This window comes from Leptonotus elevatus, chromosome 15, assembly GCF_054856555.1.
Source record: "Leptonotus elevatus isolate MCC_2025b chromosome 15, RoL_Lele_1.0, whole genome shotgun sequence".
Lineage (NCBI taxonomy): Eukaryota > Metazoa > Chordata > Actinopteri > Syngnathiformes > Syngnathidae > Leptonotus > Leptonotus elevatus.
Window position 1 is genome coordinate 5,197,899 of NC_141253.1, and position 12,215 is coordinate 5,210,113.

The window sequence follows — 12,215 nt, forward strand, 5'->3', positions numbered from 1 at the left end:
TTTCTGTAATTAATGAAAGAAGCAAACACTAATCTGTTGTTGTCAATCAAATCAGGTGTCTTGTGGCGGAGAGACCGCATATGACATCATCTCATGGTGCAGTCTCCTCTAATTTTAATATTATTATATATATATATAAATTTGCTTAACTCATTCACTGCCATTGACGGCTATATACGTCAAAAATTCTTGAAATTTCTATTAGTTTCTTTTTTTCCACTTTTGTTAACAAGAGCATGAAAACCTATATTTTTTTATTGTACATTTAGAACAGATATAAAATGTGTGATTAATCGTGAGTTAAGTAGTGAAGTCATGCGATTAATTACGACTAAAATTTAAATCGCCTGATGCCCCTAATTTTTAATCATCTTTTTCGTTTCTTTAAATCGTGTCAGGCAATTTAAATTGTTGATGGTAATTAACTGCATGACTTCAATAGTTAACTCACGATTAATCACAAATTTTACATCTGTTCTAAATGTACAATAAAAAATACTCTTGTTAACAAAAGTGGAAAAAAATTAAACTAATAGAAATAGTTCAAATTAATTTTTGACTTCTATAGCCGTCAATGGCAGTGAATGAATTACAAATGTAATTTAATTTAATTATTTTTTTATTGAAGTAAATTTAAAAATATATATTAAATTTGGGTTCATGAAAACTGAATTTTAAGACTTTAAGCCGCTTTTTGGCCACTTTGCTTTCATTCAATTCAATTCCATGTGTCTTTATTATTACAATTAAGACATTCACAGGTTACAAAAAGACTGGATGAGTGAAAAAAAGACAAAGAAGTGGAATTTTCATGAAGTAACACTTTTTGGTGCCCAAAAAAAAAAAACATAGAATAGTTTTGGATAACAAAAATTGATTTCACCTGTAAAGGTTCTAGTGCATTTTCTAGTCATCCTGAAATTGCACCCGAAAGTCGAATATCCCTGTCACTTGTGTCATGTATATGTTGTGTGCATTACCTTGTATTGGCATGACGGAGGCGTGCGCCAGGCGGATGTGCTGTTCCGTGATGTGGTACGCCGGCTGGTGCTGGGCGATCTCCACGCTGGTGCACACGTTGCTCTCCCCGTGCAGGAAGAAGGAGAAGGAACACGATAGGTGCTCACTAGGGGAGACAAAAGATCACACGAGTTTCTTTCATGAGAGCCGAAAGGAGGGCAACGGGAAGGTGGGCGACGTTTTCACGTGACGTCTTCAAATCATTCGCAATTAAGAGGACAGTGTCACAAACGAGATATTTCAACCCCACATTACGAGTTCCCCCTTCCGTGCGCGCCTGCTCACAACGCTCTGAGCATCTGACAGTTCCTGGCCGAGAAGAACCTCGGCGTGCCTCAAATCATACAATTAGCTCTTTTTAAATGTTTTAAAAATATAGTTGACGAATTGAGAATCAATTCACCAGTTCACTACCTAATCAACCCCAAAACAAAGCCGGTAAATAATCTCTTCTACAGCGTGGCCGTTTGACCTCTTCAAGAGCTCGTGGGCCGTCCCGTCCAGCCTTCGCGCCACTCGCAACCATCATCGTCCTCGCACGGCCATCTTATTGCAGGTATGAATCCTCATTTGTTTTATGACTGATTGTTCGCACGGCGCGTTTATCTCTTTATTACACCGCCTCGGACCGTCCATCATGTTATACTTATTTATTTTTAATCACAGGCGAGTAATAATTTGGGACTTATTGCAATCTGCATAGCGGCGGGTGGCCTGCGCGCCATTAACCGCCACCGAGGCTTCTGTGATGTATATTTTTAATCTATAAAGCTCCTTATAACCTCGCTTATATACATCAAGATGACAATAAAGTCAGCAGGTAGCGCGATCTCCTTGTGATTACCCTGCTGCCCATGCAATATCTCCTTTGGCCCCCAAGGCGCCGGACCTCCGTTGGTGCAATAATGGGTCATCATATTCAATAAAAGAAAAAGGCCGGTTCTGCCTTTAATGGGCCGAGCTGAAGGGTCAGTCGTTAAATACTGTACTAAAATGGCCTCCAGATGGCGCTGGGTGCACCCAAAGGGAAGGGAGGCCCAGACTGGATGTGAAGTTCTGGTGCAGAGAAACCCAAAAAAAAATAATGCATTGCAGGATTTCCTAACCTTTATTTTAACAACATCTAGATGGTATTTCTAACAAAAAATATTATTATTATTATCGTTATTATTATTTAATATTATCTACAAAATTTTGTTTTTTTTCTTTATAAAGTAAGGATACTTCTACTTGGCGTGCAATGATTCATTGACTAATTGACTCATTATTAACTAACTATTATTAACTAATTAACTCAAATTAATTGATACACACACACACATATATATATATATATATATATATAATTTATTTTTAGTTGATGTTAGAAAATACTTGTAAGCATAGTAATAAAAAGAGCATCTATTTTGAAACGAATCCTCCGACAATGCCAGTCAAACCCAAGCTATGTTATCTTTCAGGTACACATCTTGCACTTCGTCATCGCCGAGTGTGAAATAATTGCCCCGGCCAAAACGTAATGTGTGAAAATTGCCTCGTTAGCTCTCTTTACACTGTTGACGCGGCAATAATAAAAGGCATAATTAAACACAACATGCGCTGCAATCACTGGTGTCAAACTTGTTTTCATTGCGGTCCACATAGCTACAGTTGTAACAGTGAATCCACAAACTGTGAACGCATCATTCCCATGGTTACTACCTCTTAGATATAGTAAGGCAACAAAAGGCAAAACAAATGTAAATTTTGTGTCAAAACTGTTACTACCATAAAAAAAAAAAAAACACATCTTAAATCTAATAATTTTAATAATTTTGCTTAATAGTCGGTAAATAATTGTAGCAAGGCTTTAGCAGCAGTTTGGCACCTGTAAGTCGCGATGCTGATCGATATATTCAAAAAACACAATAAAAATGTGAACGCTACCGAGCAAAACGCTTGCTGATGACATCATCAGCCACGTCTGACCGGAGCTGCCATCCGTCCGTATGAACGATATGTGCCGAGCCGCACTTGCGCCGCACCAGCTAGCGCGGCTAAATTAAGGGTCCAGAGCCGCTCCTCTAAATCACTTATCTCGCCTCCACGGCGGCGAATAAGCAACACTTCCGACAAGTATTGAAATAACTGCACGACACAACCAGCGAGATGAGATAACCATAAGAAGAAGCCACGCTAACCGCTAAGCTAATGTGCAACGAAAGACCAGAATAAGCGCTTAGATGGTATAAATGCACTTTTATCAGAAGTTTAACTGGAACAGTGGACAGCAACTGAAATTCACCATTGCTGGGAAGGGATACATTCTATATGAGGATATGAATTTCAGGCCATATGTTCTAGAAACGCACGTACGTACATGTCCTTTAGCAAAGGGCATTTTCCTGCACCGTAAGCTGGTGTGAGTATGTGGATACACAGCACTTCTTGCAATCCTCTGGGACCCAGCATGTGTGTGCGTGAGTGTGTGCGTGTGTGTGTGTGTGTGTGTAAACAGTAGTAAACATGATGTGCAAAATGGAACTCATAAATGAAGAGTGATCCTCACAGCTGAAGACCGAAGGGGAGGAGCGTGCTGAATAAAGAGGGTGATGAGGAAAGACAGGAAGAAGGGCCTTCATTTTAGATATAAAAAGAGAGAAAGAGAAGAACCCGTGGTGGTTGAAAAATTAAGCGAATGCACGAGATGAAGAGCAAAAGCTGCAAGGCAGGCGCAGGCACACACACAAAAAAAAAAAACATACAGTTTGAAATATAGAGTGAGAGCAAAAGCCAGCCTGAGAGAAAGTGCTGCGAGTGAATAATTCAGAGACGCACACACACACACACGCACACACACTTGGCTGCAATTGCTTAACACATATCAATGAAATCAGACTTTTAGCAACTCAGCGTAACTTTCCGCTGAAAGAATTCAAGCAATGTCAAGCAGAATCTCCATCAGAACAGAACCGTGCTTTTATATCAATTGCTTTCGTTGAGCATCTCAGTCAAAAGGACTTTATTGCAAACAAGGAGAAACAGGCTCAATACTACAAAAAAAAAAAACAACAACTCTGTACCTCTGCGACAATATTGATCAAATTGGAACATTATTAGCATTTGCTGTCTTGAGAATACGTGGCTATTTTGGAGATGATGTGTCTGGATTATTAGCACATTCACATCAATGTCCTAATCTGCTGGTTGGGATAACCGTCATTCATCAATATCATATATTATTACATTTATAAATTCATATATTTATTATATAGCATATTTAACTTTTTATCTCGAACATATGCAACATTTAATTAAATAAAAAAAGTAAAACTTTTTTCATGACTTTTTCTTTCTTTCTTTTTTTTACTAAAAAAAATTTTTTTTAGAATGACTTTCAACTCAAAAATCTAAAACGTTTGTCTCCCAAATTGTATTATATTTTTTTCCTTAAATCAATGCATCACTGTTTTATTGCAAGATCTAATCTGGAAAACCTTTTTTTGTTCATCTTGTAAGTATGGAACTTTTTCTCGAAACTATTATTTTGTATGCGATTTTCTCAAAAAATTACTTCTTTCATGGAAAATGACTTTTAATCAAATTAATATGACTACAATTCTCAGGAAATAAAAAAAATTTAAAACATTTTTCTCACAAATATTTTTACCTTAAAACAATGCATTTTTGTTGTCGCAAGATTACCATTTTAATCTTGAAATTATTTTATTTTATTTTATTTATTTTTCCCATGTACAAAGTATGGAACTTTTTTCTGTTATTTTCTCAAAGATATTTCTTTTATGAAAAATTATTTAGCCTAAAAAAACTTATTTTCTACGAAAAAGAAAAAAAAAGGCTGTTTCATTCTCATAAGATTTTTAACTTTACCTATTTTTCCTTCAAGAATATGCAACTTTAAAAAAAAAAAAATCTTGGAAATTTGACTTTTAAAAATAAAAAATATGCAACTTTATTCGCATAAAATTATGATTTTAATCTCATGCTGTATCCCCCCCCAGCGTAGCCTTATTACTCCTTCATACCAATCAACCTTTCTGTCTGTTTATCCATCAAGCTATTTCAGTTCTCGTGTTGGATCTCATCAGCAGTTGTACCTAATAAAGTGGCCATTGTGCACATACGTATGATCAATTGCACGTGGGCATGAAGAGAGCTCTTTACTACGCTATGAATATGCAGATAAGCTCGCTTCATGTTGTGAGTACAGTGAAAGTGACACATACACGAGTATTGGAACATCACTGGCTGAGACCAATGAGGAAAAGCTGAGCAGTTTATGTGGCAAACAGCGGGGGGGGGGGGGGGGGGCTCCAGCGAGGTTCCGACATGTTTGACATACATATCACATTAGCATGTAGCATTGTCGGATTAAAGAGGACAGAATGAAATGCAAATGGTGCAATAAGAAGCACTAGTTGAAAGGCTACAGTGTGATGGATGCATTTTCTACATGTAGAAGAAGAACACACTTCTTTTACTACTACTACTATTACTGTTAGTTACTTACTAGGATGCTGTAAAATGAGGCATTTTTATGTAAAGCAAATAATATATGGCTGCGAGTATTGTTAAATTATATTGTTCACCATTTTGTGTTAAATATCTGTTGCTTCTAAAATTGTTAGCATGTCAATGACATTTTGCATTGTTTGTTAGCATTAAGCTAAGCGGACTTTTTCATAAGGCTATGTTGTTTTAAATATACGTGTTTTGTTTTATGTTTCGCGTGACAGTAAACTTCAGCTTGGAGTGACATTAAACAGTTCGATGTCTCTTTCCAAATCAGTTTAATGATCATATCTCAAGTCAAAACACCGCTGTATGTGATTTTGTTCAAGTGGGGAAAATTGGATTTAATCACATAGTAATTGTGATAAGATGCCAGGCAAAACAAATTGCCGCCAATAATGAGTTGCCGCCGTGGTTTTAACAACAGCAAAGCAACTTTTCTATCCTGTGCGGTAATTGAAGTACAAATCATTCGTTGTTGACTCTGATGAGTCGCCATCGCCTCCATTGATCCTCGGTTTTATTTCAGCCTCTCGCTGGGGTTTACCTGCTAATGTAAGAATGATACCAGACATCTGCGGAATATGGTGTTGTTTGTGTTCTACCTCTCCGGGGAAGGCCCCGGTACACGTGTAGTACAACATGTTGGTAGCGCGTCAATAAACGGCGTATTTAACAAGAAGGCTTCAAAATAAATTGGCCGCGACGCAAACGATTGGCTCCCAACGACAACTTTAATTGCAAATTCTGTCAGCGCGCGTACATCTCTCCTGATGGATGGAATGCGCATTTGCATGACGAACCACATTTACAGTCCAATTAATTGTGCACTGTTTACCATTAGCAAGGGTTTTCCTAATGTCTCGACGTCTTTAATGGCCTAATGACATTTGTCAGCGTAGCGTATATCATCGCTGTCAGGTGACATTTTTGCATTTCCAAAACCACAACAACAACAAAAAGCCTTCTCGGCTGTGAGAAAAGACTTTTAACGACTGGCTACAAAACAACGAACTTACTAATCAGTGTAACAGTGACAGTGGAAATGAATCTGCCCTCAAACATACCTTCGAGCCTGATCAGTTCCTTCTGGACCGAAACATTAAAACTTGGCATTTTTATTGAAACAAGTCAATTATTGGTTAATAATTTGTAAACTAAATAAATAAATAATAATTTGTAAAATAATAATAATAATAAATTAATTAAATAATTAAATAATTAATAATAACAGACCTCATGGGGACCTAACTGTGAAAAAAATATGAAATTGAAAAAGTACCACAACGATGTCAGCCTAAACCCTAAAAATTAAATCTTTAATTCACAATTTTTTTCTGATCTGCTGATAGAAAAAGCAAAACACTTTTTTCCAAAATATGTTCTGCTTTTTTTTTCTTCTAGTTTTTCAGATAACAAACAAGCTTTGCAGCACATTTCTCCAACCATTTTGAGAATGATTGCACCTGCTCACCGGAATGCCCCGAAAAAGAGAACGAATCAAACTGCACACTTAATAAACACTCAAAGTCATACAAAAAGAATCTGCTTGTAAAATAATAACATCTACAATATATAATGGTACAAAAATGTTTCCCATCTGCTTGGCTATTGCGTGACCTTGGGATGTGGCCGGGCACCAAGTGTCTGTTGCCAAGACGACGGCTAATAGCTCAATGTCACCTGAGGAGAGCGTAGCATCTGTGTGCTATTTATTCAGTATGAAGTATTGTTAAGGAGATAATACAACTTCACCCAGGATGGTCAGTCCCTGGGGGATTTTTTTTTAAATGATTTGTATTTTTTTGCTTGAAAATATGAATCTAATATGCTGTACTGTATATGAGCACAAATTCAAATGAGAGCGCCTATAGATTTACATTGCATTGTCGTTGGCATGCATACAACTGACTGAACTAATGAGAGAGACAGACCGTAATGCATCAATTCAGCCGTCTGTAGTAATGATTAATTTATGACCATCACTCCAGCACCCCCTTCCTCTTCCTCCCAGTAACACCCCCCCCCTCCTTTTTTTTTTTTTTTTTTTTTTAAGCATCTGATGCAATTCACTACCAACCCATAGAGCTTCCTCCTCATTCCGACACAAAGACAGCAGAGGGAGGAGGATTTGGAATTCTCTCCTGGATGCGCCACTCTTCTCCACCACTATGGCCCCGGGGACACGCGCGAGATAAACACCGGGGAAGCTTGACAAAGGCGGAAGGAGGGGGGGGGGGGGGGGGTGTCGGGCGATGATGATGGCGCGCTGTTATCGACGCCCCCTGTTGGGGATTAAAGGCACGGACGGAGTGGAGGTGCAGAGGAAACAAAGGAGCTGGTTACAGCTGAGGCGGGAGGTCACATGACATCAACTGAGCAATGCTCCCTCGTGGCGTAAGGAGAGGGGGGCACTGATGTGTGTGTGTGTGGGGGGGGGGGGGGATTCCTCAGGCTGCTGCAATACTATTGTGGAAAAGCAGGATGGAATGACGCACGTGTGGAGTGCGTGTGCATGAGAAGTGCAAGAAATGCTTTCAAAAGAAGTGTCATCCACAAAAGCCTGTTTGTTTTTGGGACATTGAAAGCAGCAGCGATGTTGCGCCTTCTCCATCTTTGCAGGATGCTCAATAATTCAAAGAGGCAACAGTGGCTCAGCGTGAGGCAAGGACGGGGGGGTTGGTGGGGGGTGCTCCATACCATATGACAACATATACAAACAGAGATATAGAAATCTCCCACACGTACACTGAACTCAATCGCCATATATGCATCGGATATTGACACATTCTCACTGATACTGTGGAAATAAAGAACAGGCAAAACTATCGGGACACCAACAGCAACACAGACAACATTGGCATAACCTTGGTCATATTGAGGGGGGGACTACTCAAGGTTTCTTATTTATCCACTAATGTTTGTTTTGTTTTTTTCCTCTTGCGGTTCGACTAAGGGATGTTGTTAATATTTGACAACTGTGGGCATGTAAAGCCCTTCGAGACTATTTTTGCGATTAAGGGCTATTATCAATAAACTTGACTGGACTTGAGGCAAATGTTTTGTTAGTGATGTGCCATGTGCACACGCAGCGCAGTATGAATTGAATCTTAATATACCTTCGAGGTGATGATTTTACATTAAGTCCAAGATTTTACTCAAGCAAAGATCCGTTACAATCTTAGAAAATAGTAGCAAAAAAAAAAAAGTGGTTATTGCAATTAATTACGGAATTTTGTGCAATTATTAGTTTTAAAAATGTTATCGTTTGACAGCCCTAATATATATATATATCATTTATTTATTGGGGGTGTCAAAATTAGTACGTTAATGTTGACACGTCCACATCAAAATTGAGCAGTAATACATTTAATAATAATGCATATATTTGTGGAGACTGGGGTTTACTATTTTAAAAACGTGCAAAATTTCACGTTAAAGATTAGATAGCACTTAATATGAAAAGAGAAATGCACTGAGCTGTCACCGTCTTACAAATGAAATTATGCCATCTAGTGGCAGAAAAAACTCTTTCAGTTTGAACTCAATTTTATGAATTATTATGAAATTCTTGTATCAATGACTATAAGATGCAGCCATACTTCCATTAGTTGAACACTTGTTTCCACATTTATGTCAACAAGAGTGTGAATTTTTTTTTATTGTACATTTAGAACAGATATAAAATTAGTGATTAATCGTGAGTTAACTATTGAAGTCATGCAATTAATTACGATTAAAATATTTAATCGCCTGAGACCACTAATATATATATATATATATTATTTATTTTTTCCCAAGGCACTCTTATACCTTACACAAAAATGTACACAAAAACTGCATTTATTGTTGTATAGTTGCTTGACATCCTTTACACGTGCATTGGCTGCTTTTTTTTTCATATTTTTCTCTCAGCACACATGACAGATTATTAGTGCATAGTGGAAATATTGTGTCTTCTGCCCTAAGTGGAAGATTTTAAAGAGTTAAAACAGCCCTTATTACAACTAAACAAAAACACTACTTTCTACTTTGGGCCCAAAAAACTGACTTCCCTGCATGCTTTACTTTGCGCCTGCCCAGTAGGAGGAGCAAACAGTTGTCTAATTGTGCTCAGATGCGAGTCAACTCGCTCACACACACATAAAAGCACACTCCACTCCAGCGAACATGAACCCTTCTACCTTTTAATAGCCTCCCACTGCGGGGGCAGGCTGATATCGCCCCGAGGACGACCGCACCGGACAAAAGCACATGAAGGATGTTTCCCCGCTAGCTGTGACACTCTCTTAAGACGCCGTCTGACAATGTAGCGCGCGCGCGCGAGCGGGCGGAACGCGCCGTTGAGTGGATTCCACTCACCTGCTGCCCAGAGACTTTTCCTGCAGTTGGTGCGGCTTGAAGAACCACTTGCCGACTCGCACGAAGCCTTTGTCCATTAGACATCTGCAGCGGCGAGAAGAACGGACCTCACGTCACCGTCATCATCATCATCATCAGCATCATCATCATCATCATCATCATCATCATCAAGGATGCCAAAATAGATTACTCCACTGCATAGTCGCGGTTCATGAATCGCAAATTTCTTCTGCTCTTTTTTTTGAAACACCCAGATGACACAAGATGGCGCCAAATCATCCCACTTTAAAATATACTGAGATGCGTATCGAATCGTCTTTTATTGGAGAGATGAATCTTAATTAACACGCGTTAATTTTTATGGCAACGGCAACCATTTTGTTGATCTTTAAAGCTCACTATACTCATAATTAACAACCAACACAGGAGACGGCATTTTCTCAGTTGCACTACTTACTGGATAGTACCAGAAGTAGAGCCTTTTGTGATGGATGCGGAAGAAGGTCTGATCTGTCCAAAATGGTTTCTATGCTTGTATTGTAGGCCATGTGACAATGTATGACCTGGTGGTACCCTCTGGAAATGAGATGCACGTAGAGTCGAATCGGAATCCCACTGAATCAAACTGAATCGTTCCACATCAAAATCGAACTGTACTTTAATTGTATTGCACACGATGTAAAATAGTCTCTCTCTCTCTAATTTCATAAATATTTGTATACATTTTTTACACTTTACAGGTTTTTTTGTTACTATTTTATTTCATATAAAGTGCTTCATGTACCTTCAACAGTTTCATGCCAAATTTGAGCAGTGTTTGAGTTATTTTTTTATGTTGAGTTTAACTGGATGGTCATTTTTAATGTTCTATCTTCTTTTTTCTTTTCAAACAACGCTCCGCTCTAAGTTAAATCTTTCTTACCAGCAGGCCCTCTAATAGAAACGTCAGTGGCAAGAAAGAGCCAGTGTGTTTTATTTTTACGGTTTTACGAAATGAGGAACCGGTAAAGTTGAGTGGAACAGTAAAACGCACGGAACAACATGTTAGTGTCAACAAGTGCCCTGTAACGGGTTTGCAAATGCATTCAGAAGAAAATGCTTCCTTTATCACAGTTTCACAGAAATGCAGCCTCAAAGTCGACTTCCGGAATCTTCTCTTCCATCAGAAGCTTTTGATGCTATCGAACAGAGTTGCTATGCTCACTATCATTTTCTATCCTCCTTTTCAACTCCCTTCGGTGACCTTCTCCACGGTCTTGACTTGTACTCTGTGTGCCGGCGCCAGGGAATTCCAAACTGGATCCTGTGACCCGGGCCAAAGATTTACACCGTTGCTTTATAGACTGCACTTGGCAACGTAAAAATGCGCTGTGCTTCCGTTGTAGATACTGCGCGTCTGTTCAAGTAAGGCCCGACTGTGTACTCATCGCAACATTTTCAATTGTCAGCCCTAAACGTGTTCCAAGCAGCCCACAACAGAGGGTAATTACTGAGGAATTTTTTTTTTGTTTGAAATTATTCGTCATTAATTAAAATTTGTATGATTGTCAGTATTGTATGTATCTTGTTTTAAAATGTTGAGAAAACTAAAAAATAACCCACATTGGGTCAAAAAGTGACCAACCCACATTTTGGTTCATTTATTTAAACAAAGAGATGGTTCAAATGAATAACCCACAAAACAACCCTTCTTTTTTTTAATTATAATTTTTTTTTCTAACAAAACAACTCAAATTTGGGGGGACTGACCCAACATTTTTGGGTTTGGCATGAAATACAGGAATGTGGGTCAAAGATAATCCAAATTGGGTCAAAAAGCGACCGATCCAGCGTTTTGATTTACTTATTCAAACCAAAAAGTTGAGTCAAATGAATAACTCACAAAACAACTCATCTAGCGGGAATCGACCCAATGTTTTGGGTTTATTATTTACTGTGTAAACCCCAAAAAGTTGGTCGACTGAGTAACGCACTAAAAAACCTTCTCTTTTTTTCCCTTCTTTTTTTTGGGCAGCCCAACCCAACATTTTGGGTTATGCATGTAAACCAAAAAGTTGGGTCAAAAGAATAACCCAAAACCCATTTTTTGGGGGTTGCTTTGTGTGTTTTTCATTTGACCCATCTTTTTGGTTTAAACGATTAACCCAAGCATTTGGGTCAGTCCTTTTTTGACCCAAATTGGGTTATTTAGCGCGATAACTTTACAAATCCTCGAGCTTCAGCTGGCTAATGTAGTCAAACAATTACAAGTCTGCCAAGACCTTTTTTAATGGTCCCGATCGTTGCTCGGTTGCAGTTTGCACACGTTATTAAATTGTTCC

The 12,215-nt window shown here is 38.5% G+C and overlaps 1 protein-coding gene across 2 annotated transcripts in view; it reads right to left on the reverse strand.

Annotated features, from left to right (window-relative positions):
• The window catches only part of LOC147161696 (mediator of RNA polymerase II transcription subunit 13-like), a 90,309-nt gene that overhangs the window by 22,102 nt on the left and 55,992 nt on the right, over nt 1-12,215 (reverse strand). For both annotated transcript variants that reach the window (XM_086095993.1, XM_086095991.1), the window contains exons 4-5: nt 9,895-9,978; nt 981-1,126 (exon numbers count right to left, since the gene is read on the reverse strand). In XM_086095993.1, coding sequence (XP_085952119.1) covers nt 981-1,126; nt 9,895-9,978 — 230 coding nt within the window. The remainder of the gene's footprint in view (nt 1-980; nt 1,127-9,894; nt 9,979-12,215) is intronic.